At 43.7% G+C, this 14469-nt stretch overlaps 1 protein-coding gene across 2 annotated transcripts in view; it reads left to right on the top strand.

Moving 5' to 3' along the window:
* LRRC56 (leucine rich repeat containing 56) overlaps positions 1–12572 on the top strand; it is a 58183-nt gene extending 45611 nt beyond the window's left edge. For both annotated transcript variants that reach the window (XM_066320988.1, XM_066320987.1), the window contains exons 7-13: positions 2474–2651; positions 4734–4937; positions 6277–6341; positions 7423–7553; positions 8273–8436; positions 10793–11153; positions 11884–12572. In XM_066320988.1, the coding sequence (XP_066177085.1) occupies positions 2474–2651; positions 4734–4937; positions 6277–6341; positions 7423–7553; positions 8273–8436; positions 10793–11153; positions 11884–12076 (1296 nt within the window). In that variant the 3' untranslated portion in view covers positions 12077–12572. The remainder of the gene's footprint in view (positions 1–2473; positions 2652–4733; positions 4938–6276; positions 6342–7422; positions 7554–8272; positions 8437–10792; positions 11154–11883) is intronic.
* Positions 12573–14469: the final 1897 nt, after the last annotated feature.

Here is a 14469-nt window from a genome sequence, read left to right as displayed (position 1 = left end):
GATTTCTCCATTTTGGTACATTTCTCCTTTATGGAAGATGCAATCATGAGGGGAAAAACATATTCCTGCAGTAAGGAAGCACTGCCTGCTTGTGATGGATAAGGCATGCCTGCTTACTCATGCTACTCCCATGGAGATAAATACAGCTACTGACACTTCCTTTCATAGCTTCCTACTATAGAAATGGTGCAGTGTATCCTAACAACACAGAAGGTCTGGTTCTACTCTCTTGTTGTTGTTCTTCAATGAAAGTGGTATTTTTGGAGGATTTGGCATCTTCGGTCCTTAAGTGTACTTGTAATGGGTAAATGTCAGATTTGCTTTGGCTTGTTCAGGTGGGGAAATCAGTCCTTGGGATACTCTGCATGTTGTCCCGTAATGGAAGTACAAAGAGCAGTAGTATGTGGTGGTGTGCCCTCCTGCTCTTCTCCATGCAGAATGGTTGTCTTTACTCCTGTGCAAGTAGGTGTTAAAATCTGACTAGTGAGACATGCCTCTGCCTGAATTACAGTGCAAAACTTATGCCAAAGTCAGTGATACAAATTTTATTTAACAGTAAATGTGAGGTAGAGAAATAAAAAGAAATAGAAAAGAGAAGAGAGAGAAGAATGTTGTCACCACCCATGGATCCAGTGGCATCCCTGTTGATAATTCTTCAGCCTGGGCTTCTTGGTGGTAGGGTCCCAAGGTCATTCAACGCTTTTCATTCTTTATACATTTTAGCAAACAAAGGAATTAATGTTCATTGGCTACACAGTTCTCTTATGCTATTTGTTAAATGATTATCTCTTGCCTCTAATGCTAATTAGTCCACGTGCTTAGTCTTCCTTTTCTTTTGAGCTGGTGATCACGATCTTCCCCTGTCAAAATTACCTTTTACCCAGTGGGAACTGATTTCAGCAGAGTTGCTGATTTGTCTTTCCTTGTGGCCTGTAAATTCTGCATTTTTTCTTTCCATTATCAGTGATACCTTTTTCTTCTCAGCTTTACTAACCTCCACCTAAGTCTGAGATAAGACCCAGACAATGGTACAACCTCTATCTTATCTACAGTCCAAGTTCCAGGTATCCACAGAGGAATATCTGGGGGGCTTTAGTGGTCTTTGTTGGTTGCAGATGTGAATTTGTCTGGAGAATCAGAACAATGGTGTATTTTACACTGAGTTGTAGCAGAGGCAGATTGTGAGTTCTCTGTAGTCTCTCACCCAATATCTGTGTTGGAAGATGCTTTGCTCTCAGTTGGTTACAAAGTGGAGCCTGCCCTTGGCTGCTGAGAGCTTCTCCATGGACTCTGTTTCTTTTTTGATTTCAATGGATGCTTGCTCTTTTTTTTAGTGTATAGAAAAGCCATATAGAAAAGAGTAGATGTGGACTTACTTTGGTGTGCCCTTGATGGCCAGCTCTAATTCCTCAAGCTCGTTCTTGTAGTCTGGCCCTTGCTAAAGGTCTGTAAAAGCTCTCCTATTTATTTACTTTTAATCTACAGAATGGTCCAGCTAAATTTACTGCTCTTTCTTCAGATGGCCTGTCTGCTCCCTGTAATTTGATTTTCAGATGAGCTCATCTTCCCCTGTTATCTATACCAAGAGCAACAACTTGATGATAAATTGTGCAGCCTCTGTTGCTGTAATGTAACATGAGCATAACATGATTCTTCCCTCCAACAGGACATGGCTGGGATTTGGCTGTACCTGAGAATGGTTGACTTATTTTTAAATTAATATTAAAGACTTAGTTTGAGAAAATTAGTGTCTACCTCTTAACTACAACTAACACATTTTATTTGGTGAGTTCCCTCTGGCAACATCAGTGCTGCATTGTGCAGAGGGAGGGAGCAACAAGCCAGCCAGGACCCACAGATTGTTTGTGACCAATCTGTATTGAATGAGGACTTGGCTTTGTGAGGTTTCTAATATTTCATGCAATGTCCTGAAAGGCATAAGATTTGCCTGAGTGAAGCAATTGGTTGGTGGGTAGCTGTCCATTTGTATTCTGCCACTATCGGTGCACTCTTGCTTTAGACATTTTTTACTGTGTGCCTAAAAACACAGTCCATGGAAGTGCTCTTTCTTTTTCAATCAGCAGGTGTAGCAACACTCATTACATGTTTTCAAGTCTTTCTATCACCTGAGTATTGATGCAAACACCAGAGAATCACAAAAGCAGGGAGACAGATTGGCTGAATGCTGTGGGTGCCCAGGCTTTCCATGGGTATCAGTGGCCTTCTATGCTTTTGCACATTGTACATAATATAACAGAGACAAATGGCAAAGCCATCGGTGGGTAAACAGCAAAGGAGCCTTTGGGTGAAGGCCATGTCTTTGAAGTCCTCAGGACATTTTCATGATCAATTCAAGTAGAAATTATGTGAGGAGCATTTCAAATTATATGGCGGTCATACAAATTGAACAGTACTGTGCTACTGGAAGTCCACAGACTGTTAAATAAACTGATCACTTTCTCAATTTCTCCAGGACCCAGACTATAATTACAGAGCAGAAGTAAAAAAACTCATTCCCCACTTGAAGTATTTGGACAGAATACCAACAAGCCAGACTGCTCTCCTTCCTTCCAAGAAGATGCATGAGGATTCTCTAATCATCAAGGAATCCATCAAGGAAGGTGGTTTAGCCAAAGACATTTCATGGTTAGGTATGACAGGTTTCCTGTTGGGGTTCATTTTTCAAGTTATGATGTGTAAAAAAAGAAAGATGAAGAGCAAGCCGACCTCTTTAAAGCCAAGCTTTACTCATAGTGAAGGGACAAAGGATGTTGTCTTCTTCACCTGGGAAGGAAAAAAGCTGTAATTCAGCAGATAACAGTGCAGATTTAAATGGAAATTGTCCTAAGATGGGCATCAAGATCAAAAAATGCAGACAACTTCTTGAGCATCAAGTAAATAGAACAGTAGCTGGGAGTTTGTACTTAGAGCTCATTTTGCAGGATGGGAAGAAGCAAAGCTTGGAAAAGAATGTTTCAACTACAGCTGTTCACAGCTCTTTCCATGGTAGCAGTCAATCCCATGTAGCATGGATGTAGTAGGATTTCCTATTCCAGTTTAATAATGGGAAAGGCAATCTGGTTACCACCCTTCAGTGGTAGCAACATTGCAGGAAGATTGCATGGTCTTGAAGAAATCTGTTCCACTTTGTTACTATGATTAAATTCCTTACATTCGTTAGTATAGAATAAATAGTTTGAAAATCTGTTTTCCTCTTGCCTGCAGCCTTGGTAATAGTTCAGATGTCCATGCTTTTACGTGTCATGCTACATGCACTTTACCACATACTATTAAATATTGCAAAGTATTTCCTATAACTGCTCATGTTGCTTCCCATTAGTGTGGGCAATGTAGTTGGCTTCCCAGCCCCTTCCCCAGGTTGTGGTTTGCCTGCCAACTGTACTCCATTAAAAATTTAGTTTCTTTTGGAATAAGAACATACATTTGTCATTTATTAAATCCCTATGGGTCCAAAACATTAGTTGTAATAGTAGTCATGGTAGGGAAAATATCCATTAAAATCTGATCCCTCAGTGATCGTGCTTTGGCAACATCACCTGAGGTTCAGAAAATTAGTTAACAAAGTTTGCTGACAGAAGCAGTAGGGGCAGAGCACAAAATTGTGAATTCGTGTCATTTCCTGGTGTAACCAGACTTATATTCTTGCTGGCAGCTGTAAATCAGTAAGTTCATCCAGTCAGGCTCAGGCATCCTAGTACTTTTTTCTTTCCAGTAGCTATGTTGATTTGGATGCTTTTCACATGGTGTGTGTTTCATGGGTTCATATTAACAGCTGTGCCCAAGATACATTAAAGGTCCACAACACTCAACTGTTAAGGAAATGGCCATAATATCACAGTGCTGATGCCTCACTTTGGAGCTGGGAGATACTCAACAGTTTAAAAAGCACATTATTGATTTGTGCACTGAAATTAAATTCTCTCTCCCATGGGTTGTTGGCTGCATATGCTGCTTTTAGAGCTGTGCTGTGCTCCCAGGACAACCAGCAATGGGGCAGGTAAGAGGACAAGGCTCTGTCTGGCTTTGCTAATTTCTCTATAAACCTTCCTGTCCTGTAGCATTACAAAAACAGTTTTCACCTTTCTTTCTGTGGTAGAGAACTATCTGTCTCTGAGGTGATACTGGAAAAATCTATCACTGCCATTCCCAGATTTCTGTAACTCCTGGTGTAGTTTCCCCTGCTTGATTGCTAGCTTGGTAAGGTGTCCATCACCATCTGAATTATGCCAAGGCATTTAAGCAATGTATTTAACACTGGGGTCTAGGCTGTGCCTGCAGCAAGTCTGGAATGATTCCCCTGTGGGCAGCAAATGAGAGGAGGCAGTTTACCCTTATCCTGGGCAGGGAAAGTAGCAGAGCCCTGGATGTGTCCAGGCTCACCTGTGGGACAGTCCAAGGTGGGTCGTGAGCACAGAGCAGCTCCTGACCCGTACCTCCAGCAGTCTGTCTCTGGTGCCTAGGAGTAGAAGGGTGGGAAGGGATATCAGTTTAGTTAGGGATCCCCAGATTCTGCCAGGACTCTGCAGCACTGGAAGACCTCTGTCTCTGTGCTGGACCCATTCCAGCATGTTTCTTGTAGCTGCAGTTACATATTTTTCTGTCCCCTCTAGCTCCAGGTGTGCCGCAGTAGTCACCATATTGGCAAGATACAGTGATGATGTGGTTTGAAGCCTTGCACAACTCTGCTTACACTAATGAAATCTCTCTTCTAGATCCGTATCTTGGGGAAGTAGCAAAGCAGTCTGGATGCAGCCCAAAATCCCCAACAACTTCCAGACCTGGAAATGCACAGTGTTCTGCTAATGTAGGAATGTGTAGTGGTGCCAGCCTCTTGTCCAGTAACTGTCCTCTTCCAGATCCCACTGTTTTTCCTGATAAGCTGTTCACAGAAGATGACTCCAGTGATTTGACACATGGTAATGTATGTTTTTTTAATCCTGTTCTTTCCCACACCTCCACCTCCTTCTGAATGTTATTACTGATGAAAGCCTGGGTGCTTTGAATACCACCCACCCATGGCACTGCTAATAAGGTTCAGCATATGTTGTCTTCCATGAGACTCACCCGCTCTAGTGTAGGCTTTCCTTTATTTCCCCCTGCAGCAGAAGGTGCGAGTCACCTGGGCTGCCCACTCCTCATCCCCCTGCCCCCATGCACCACGTGCATGTCCCTTTTCACAGCCCCATACTGCAATGCTGCTCCCCTGCTGGCACTGTCTTTCAGACCTCACCCCAGCTGTCCTGCTTGAGTAACATCAGGCTCATCCTGTTCAGCTGTGGGAACGTGGTCCAAGGGAGTCCTCTAGAGAGGTGTGGTGATGCACGTTCACTCCCCACTGGATCATGTGCTCAGACTGTCTGTGCTGCAGCCTCACACTGCAGCAGCATCACTGCTGTCAGTGAGCTCTTTGTTTTGGGTTTCCAGAGGTTGGTCCCTCAGCAAGAGAAGTCAGTTCCTTAACTTCCCATCCTGATCTACAGGCTAGCCAAAAACACAGGGCTACCATTTCCCTTCTTGCCCTAGTCACTTGGAAATACCACCCATCCTTCCCTGACTCTTGGAAACAGCTTGATGGTGTAACCCCACCAAGCCCACAGACTGCAGATTAGATAGGAAGATGGCATTTGTTTCCAGGCTGCTTTGTGGGCTGCTTTTCTCAGATGCCTGTCTCTCTTCAGTTCCCTGCTGATAGGTAGGACTCAGGATGATGGATTAGATTAGGCAATGCAGAGTCAACAGCTGAGTGCACATTTGGAAATGTACGTGGAAACCAAGTACAGCTTGTCAGGAATGAGACCATAATTTTACATGCACTTTTAGGCAGCTAACACGACTGATGGAGACAGTTTCACCCAATGTTCACTGCTTCTTCTGACCCTTTGCTGCCTTATGTTATTAGCCTGATTTTGATCAAGGTCCAGCTGAAAAACAATCCAGCAGAACAAACAAAAAAGACCCCCCCAAAATAATATATATTTTTTTAATCTGAATTTGTTCCCTGATTTGACTGACCATGTGTCTTGCACCAGCACAACTAAGGAGGCAGAGCAGGAGCAGAAGAAGACAGATTCTGGTAGAAGCAGAGAAAACTGCCTCTTAGCAGCAATGTCAGGCCATGCCAGCTGATGCTGTGAACCTACACCATTAAATATTACAACTTCCTGTCTGTGGGAAATTATATTGACTGACTTCAACAACAGCACCATTTCTTAGATGCTGGAGTAAAATGTTTTCTTTTTTCCCTGTTTTTCTTAGGATTCTGTCAAGTTATATGTGGGAATCCTGCCAAGGCCCTCCATATGAGGAGGCAAAAGCTGGGTGTAAGTTTTTCTTGTATACTTCATATTCCTGTATGGTGACCCCCTAACTCCTGGCATAAACTGAACTCCCACTGTGGCTTGTAGCAGCTCACTCTCTTCTGTAGCCCAAGAACCCCCAACATTTGAGGAGGACAGAGGGTCTCCAGCCATGATGTTGCATGTGCCCATGTGTTTGCAGCTGTGGACCATGAGCTGCAAGAGAACACTTGAAAATCACTTATCAGCTGCTGGGGGCAGACTTCCTATCATCCTGCAGTGGGCAAAGTACAAGGCAGGATTGCAAAATTTGATGGTATTTCTACAACAGTATTTAGGAAAAATACTTTTTTCAGCAGTGTGTTTTTGATGATGGTATAAACAGTCAGCCTGGTAATACTGCAAGGTCATTCCTATTACCTAAACAAACACAAAGCCAAAGTTTGTTCCTCTTGGCAGTGGGGTGGTACAGTCTGCTCATTTCAGCACTAATTCAGTGAGAGGATACCCTTGTGTGTAAGGGGGAGCAGCCTGGCTTGTCATGGCCAGCTTTTGTGGGCCCTGAGGTTCAGCACAGCACAGCTGAACATGAGTAGATTTAAACAGGCTGGGCTAAATCAGGGAGATGCACAGGACACGGACTTAATGCTGAACAAGAGATGTTAAAGAACTACAGGGAAAAAATATGTACCACCCTTGTCTTTCTGCTGCCACTGCCTCGCATAGGAAGCTTTTCTGAAGCAAATTTGAACATTTTAGTGAATTATTGTGTGCTAAAAGCTGGGATGTGGAACCAAACTCTGGTCATATACTGAGTGATGCAGTTTCTGTGGTACTGGTCTTAATATTCTTATTGGTATAGGTGCTATAGGTTTATATCCAGTGAAATACGAATCAACAATTTTGTGACTGCTACCCTGGGTTCCTCAGGCTGTAACAACACATGACTGGGGAGTGGGACTTCTTAAAACTGAGGAGTTAGAAAATTATGAGGGATGATCTAAAAGCTCAAAAACAACAGTGGGCTTTGATGCATTCTAAAATATAGAAAGGGAGCTGGGAAGAGTTCCCAGGGATATCTACATAGCATCTGCCATTTCCACAGCCGCCTGCTGTGAGCCTTTTGAAGCCGTCTGGTCTGACGACAGAAAACCTTTGTGGCTCTGGAGGAGGAAGAGATCTGCACCAGGAAAAGGTGTCCGCCGACCTGGGAGCGTGGACGGAGCAGCACAAGGGGTGAGACCGCCGGGGAAATCTCGCCGTGCAATAAAGTGTGCATTCGTTTTCTGCAGCAAAAATAAATCAGCGCTTTGGCCACCTGGTGGCGGATTCCAGGGTAGTGTCGGCCTCCTGCCTTCCTGCGCCTGCTTTGGGCGGTGATCCTCCCGCCTGGAGCATCTGCGGGATGGCAAGGAAGGAGAATCCTCTACCTCCTCTCGGGGGCACAGGCAGGATGGGCTCACTTCCTTAGCAAGAGCAAGAAAATGACTTCTCATAACTGGTGAGCCATTCTTGGCCCTGACAGTGTCTACCTTCAGACAATAAAAGAGCTGAAAGGGGATGAGCTTTTCTGCAAGCAGCACATTGGCCTAAGCAAACAAGAAGCTGAAATACAAATACCACTTTGCTGAGATTTCATAGGTCTCACATGCAGGTAATGGTTATTTTGGAAGTAAAAGTGGTTTTATTTCTCTGAGCTTACCTCACTGGGTAGTAAAATCTGCCCCACTTCACCTGGTTAACTTTAAGATGCTTGACATAATTAGACACCGACATCTTAGATGGCTGATCCAATTAGAATGATTTTTCATACCTCCTGGAAGGTGTGAAGTAGCAGTGGGTAACTAAATCCACTGTCTGAGTGTTTGTCTGAGTGGCCATTCCAAGCTGCACTTGACCAGCTGCATAAACACACTCAAAAGCTAATTAAAGGTGTGATACTTGATGTTGTCCAGGTGCCTGCAAACAGATCAGCAAGAACAAACCAGCCAAGCTCTGAAGGTGAAGGAGGGTAAAGACTGGAGCCTGACTGACAACTCAGAGGAGGAGTTGAGAGAGGCCTATGATGATGACCTCATGGCAAGGATTTCACTTGACCCTCCTTCCCACTCCTCCTCAGGTACTGGACCTAAACCCCTGGGGAAGAGTTGGCATTGGGCAGTAACACATGGTGTTTGTAGACAGGTGCATTGGTAACCCCAGTGTTTTATGAGATCTGGTGTCTGTGCTCTAGAGCAGCAGTTGGAAAATGCCATTGCAGAGCCAGACCCTAAGCAATCCTTTCCAGTTTTTAAGCTGGACATTGTGGCCAGCTGTGTTGACCATCAGTTGATATATTTCATCATTAATATGTGGAATTAAGAGGAGCAAAGGTGATCTTACACTGGCTTAGCATCAAGTCTAGTAGAAGGACATGTCTCTATCTTTTACCTTCTGTCATTAATTTATGACAGTGCCAGGGGAGTCTAAAATACTGTCATTCCTACTGAGATGTATTTGAACTCAGCTGGCACTGATGTAAATAATGACTGAGCTAATGATTAAGGTTTAACTGAGCAACTGGGAATTCTGGAAAGATATGCAACCAAAAGGATGTATTTAATAAAAGGTTTAAAAATGGAACATGCTCTTCTACTCAGGAATAAAGCCAAAGGCTTCTCTGAAATTGCATTTGCATCAATGAAAGCAGAATTCCCACTCTTCACTACTTGTTGAATATTGTCTGTAACAGTATTAAAAACATTGATAATGGTTATTCCAAACACAAATAGAGGACCATACCTAATTACAATTTCAGTATTTTTCTATTGTTAATAAAAAAACCCTCTTTTTTTCTCCATAAGTAAAAAAAGCATGTGAGTTTTCATTTTTTTGAAGAGCAAAAATGGATCTACTAAAATTTTAAAAAAATATAGTATATTTTGGAAAAAAAAAAAGGAAATGTCATTAAATTATTTGAAGCCTCTGTGTGTATTAATATTAACAGTACTAGAAACAATATCTCCCTAACAAGAATAAAAGCTGTTTGGAAAAATCTAAAGGAGTGGCCTATTGTCCAGTGACCACAGAAACCTTAGGTTATAATCGCATGATGTCTTTAAATTCAATCTGATCTTTTACAGATTTTTTTTATGATTTCTTTACATTGAGTATGATGGTCTCATCGTCTTTGTAGATTGACAAGACAACGTCACGAACATCTCACAGTGTACCTATAACTCACAGTGTCATGTCCTATAGCACTGTGGGCATGGATCCATCTTCTAACTAAATCTGCTGGATGATGATGGAGTGGTTTGAAATCTAGAATTGTCTAAGGTGGCAGGGGGGACTGACCAGGATCCCAATCACACACAGAAGTGTGTCCAATCCAATGTGAATTTCTCACAGAAGATCTTGTTGCTAGAAGCAATCCTTCTGACCAGAAAAGGACAAGTCATCTGAGCAAAGCCTCTCATAAAAATGTTTGCAGCATCAGATCCATATAAACTGCATTTTTTGGAAGGCATTGAATGTTATTTCAGGCTCTTGAGTCAGACATACCAGTCTCTCAGAGTGGATGTACTTAAAAACAAATACGAAGTTTAGACATTTAAAAAGCATATAGTGTGATATAAACTGTTCCATGAAATTTTTTATCAGCTTTACCTAGCAGTAAAATACATCCCCAACAATTGGGAGCCACAGAAATGAACTTTCTGGGCCTGAGTTCTGGTGGCACATTCTTTAGATTATGTTCCTGCCCTGGACCCTGCATATCAGGCACTTAGGTACAGTTGGTTCTTTTAATAAACCAGAGCAATTGGATCCCTGCTATTTATAGAATGGTTGGTTCTTTCAATAGGCAGGAGCAATCAGATCCCTGCTATATTTAGAATGGTTCTAAGCATGTGTGCATGCTGGTTATATTTATAAGGCAGCAACAAGTTTGTTGTTTTTATTTTTTTCTCTGTGTGTTGCACATATTACATGGAGAGAATTGCATGGCTGGAACATGAACAGCTAGAAAGTAGCCCTACATGAAATGCAGTATTTTCCCCAGCAGTCAGGCACTTTTTATGAGATTGCATAATCTCTGCATCTGATTTAAAAAGTGGATCCACTCATCTGTGATTATTCCACTGCCTTGCATTTCAGATCACTGGAAGGAGTCCTAAGGTATTTAGAGCAAGTCAGAGCAAACACTGGCAGGGAATGATGCAGGTGGGATCCTGCCTGAGAACAGGAGAGCAGGTGAACTCGTGTGTGCCCTGTGAGCTCTGCCTGTGAGCTGTTCCATGTTTGACACCTTGCCAGCAGTGCTGGCAGGGAGGCTGCCAGTGAATCCAGACCCTGTCAGAGGAGGCAATTCAACATGGCCAACATCTGCCCACCCAGCTCCATCACACAGCATCTCCAAAACCATTCACTCCCTGGGTTAGTCCTTTAGCAGTCAGATGAACTGGTAAATCACTGTGCTTTCCACTCTGTTTCAGGTTTGTCACAGGCTCAGGAGGATGCAGTGTTCTCCAACACAAAACGTTATCTAATTCCATCCCCTCCAAAAAACCCTTCACCTGCCTCTGCAGTGAATGTTGCAGCAAGACCCTGGAGAATGAGGAACCACAGGGGCCTAAAAATACCCAGCCAAGAGGAGGACAGGCAGTGTACACAGCAATACAGGTCCAAGGCTCATCAAGAGAATTCAGCCCAGCCTCTGGACAAAGAACCTGCTCTCCTGGGCTTGCACAGCACACTGGCTGCCTCTGGATCCCAAGGGTGGCACCAGCCTGTGGGCTGCACCAGCCAGCAAAGGCCCATTCCAGGGCCAGCAGCTCTTTTGTCATCAAGGATCAGGTATGTGCACTGGAATGCATCTGGGGGAAATGGAAGCGGCTTCACAGCAGGAAAAGGCAGATTTGTCTGTTGTCTCTCAGGTCTCCTGCTTCTTCTCTTCTTGTAAAAACAATTCCTTTTATTTGTACTGACATTTACCTTTGACTGTCTAGAGCTAATGAAGCATTTTCCCATGTTCCTTATAGCTTGAGTATTGCAAATTTTGTATTTTCTTGAATCGCAGCCCAGAATTTACTGTATTCTTACTGCTCCATTCTCATGGTCCCCACCCAGAGCCAATACTGTATCTGTTGCAAAGATCTTGTGGCACTTGTTCAAAACTCTCCTCCAGTACATTCCAGGAAGGGTTCCTGACGTCCCACTTGAGTTTTTTCCCTGACACAAATCCATGTTAGAATGATCTCTGGAAAATCAAGTAGGCATTAGAGAAGTGTCACATGCACCAAAACATGTTTATTTTTCAACCTGTTTCCTGTAAATTTAGCACCATGTTGTTGCTTCTTTGAAGAAACACAGCTGAGGACCTGTGACATGACAGCTTGGGTTTGAATTAATGTAGTCACTTTGGAGTCAGCATAGGCAGAGAGCATGTGCCTTGTGTGGGAAGCTCATGTGCCTGGGGCTTCTTCCAGGCCTGGCAGCTTTTGGTTCAGTTTTCAGAGCTGGTGAGGAGAGTGCAGATATTCAGATCTGGAGTGCAGTCTCACCACAGTTTTCCTCTTTTTCTCAGGCCCATCGTGGATGAGAGCCCTTCTAAAGAGATCAACCACAAGCACCCAGCTGCCTACTCACCCACAAAAGCCTCACAGAGGTTTAGGCCGATGAATTCAGCTTGGCCCCTGACTGCCAGGTCCATTCTGCAGTCACTGCCAGACAAATTTACTGCCACAAAAACATCTCAGAACAGAAGCCCTCAGTCCTAGAAGATACCCAGTTGCCAGCATGTGTTGGAGCCATGTACACATTGCGGCCATGAAGGATCAGTGCTGTCTTGCAGCTTCTTCTGCAAGCTAAAAACACAGAGCAGTTCAAACAAATAACATGATTTGCTGCAATTCAGGATACAGCTGGTCCAGAAATATTTTAAGAGCAACCACTGATCAACCAATGAGCTAATGAACTTCTTATCACAGAAAAATGTGGTTATTTTTGCAAGCTATACGCACTAAAACAGAACAAATCCTATCCTACTTCCTCTCGTCCTCACCATGCCCAGCTCTGAGTCAGGCAGGAACACCAAATAAAGCAGAGCATGGAGCCTGCTGTCTCTGGAGCGGGCTGGAGGAGGTGACCTACCAGCAGCCAGCAATGTGTCTTTTGCAGTCCTGGATGTTTAACATGTGAGGGCCAAAACCAAGGGCTTGAGAGGAAGTGTTGACCAGAGCAGGTTCCAAGGGAGGGGTGCATTGCCTGAGGAAGAGCCCACAGGAGCTCTCTATTCACAGGCATTGGAAGTTCCTGTAGGATGCATTGCTATGGGAGCAAATGCTGAACAAGTGTCTTATCCCAGTATTAATGTTTGTTTGCTCCATAGCTACTAGGAATGTTTTGTCTCACTACCTCTGAATAGACATTGCATTCCAGAATTTCTCTAGCAGAGCTGACTTCTGTCACCAGGTGTCAGAGCATTCCCTGCATGTGCCTTTCACCTCCATCCCATTTCTAGCATTTTCAGATCAAATAGACTTTCCAATTTATTATAATTTGATATTTTTAAATGATGATGCAGCAAAGCAGGGAAGTAAGGGAATAATCTCTTTTTCAATAGGGAATTTTTTTCATGTTCAGATAAGATCCAAAACATCTGTTTTAGTGACTGCAGTCTGTGAGATGCTGTTCCAAATGACTGTGCCTTAAACTTTATTGATGTTGCAGTCTGAAACCAAGTGTCATCACATTTTTCCAGTTTAAATTACTATGTTAGATTACATTTTTAAAATCATTTTATAAAACAGTAATTACACAATGAGTTAATGAATTGGTTTATGATTCCTTCCTACTGGCCATCTTAACTTAAAAAAGCAGAATAATAGACAAAAACCTAAAACTTTCTTTTGTCATGGTACTCATTGCACCACTTTATCTTACAAAAAGGTCTAGAGCTTGAAGCAAGTTTGCCCAGTTTTTGGTGTGTCCTAGCAGAAATCATCTATCAAAATTAATTTAAAACTATGTGGTATGTGATTTTATGAATACTGTGGATGCGGGCAGGATTTCACTCAGCAACAGTGCCTGGGTCCTTATATAGGCTCCTAAATTTGGCCGGTGCAACTGACCATATCATCACACACACAAAAAGCTGACCTTGTAAAAGAAAGAAGACACTGAGAGCAGTGACCCTTCTCTATAGCCAGGGTCACACCAGGGGGTGATGGGTAGGACTGTCTTCTCCAGATAGTCAGAGCCTTCTTCATTTCAGAGGGGTGGCAGGAAAAAAAAAAAATAACGATCTGTGGGTGTGTAAACTGGGTCTGGACATGCACATCTGCAGAGACAAAACTCTTGGTACAGATCTGGAAAGTCTCTCAAAAGCACCTGTGGTCTCATCCTAGAGCAAACTCCACTTGGCTCTGTATGTGCACAGAGCAAGGAGCTTCTCTGAGCTCACAGAGAGGATGTGAAGGAATGGTCAGAAAAAACCAGCTCTGCCCTCCTGTGTGGGAAATCAGCGCCTAAGGGCTTCATCAAAACCATTAAACTCAGGGATTCCTGTTGCACCTTCCCATCAGGCACCCCAGTGGTAACCCTCAGGGCTGCAGGCTGGATGTGACCTTCAGAACAGCCACTCCACCCCTCATTAAGCAGCTCTGTCCCACTGGTGGCCTAACCAGGGCAGTTACATGCTGCATGGTGATGTGTGTTCACAGGGGCAGGAGGAGACGTACAGTCTACCTTCTGATCGCTGCATCAGCTGGTGGCATCACCTCCTCCCGTGTATCAGTGTATATCGATAGGGAGGGACATGTGAGACAGGCTGGATGCCACCTGCCCTTGTGTCTGTGGGGATTTAGTGTCCAGAGCTGAGTGGCCAGCCTGTCATGCGTGGAACAGCAGAGAGGCTTGCTAAGAGAGCAAGTTTGTGATCACAGCCCAGTCTGATGGGTAAGAAGGGCTGGTAGCCTCCTCTCTTCTCTCTGCCAGTAGTGGGTGCACTTCAAGGTTTCCCAGGGCTGCCATGGTGCTGTCTGTTGCAGATTCCGGGATAAGGAAAATAAACAGGGCTATTGCTGTCTGGACAGCTATAACAGATCCACAAGGAAGATTATTGCCCTGGCTTAGCCTCTGCTTGTTCCTCTCCCACCTTTTTAGTCTAGAA

The sequence above is a fragment of the Sylvia atricapilla genome, chromosome 6 (genome assembly GCF_009819655.1).
Source record: "Sylvia atricapilla isolate bSylAtr1 chromosome 6, bSylAtr1.pri, whole genome shotgun sequence".
NCBI lineage: Eukaryota > Metazoa > Chordata > Aves > Passeriformes > Sylviidae > Sylvia > Sylvia atricapilla.
This window is presented reverse-complemented; position numbering and strand designations above follow the sequence as displayed.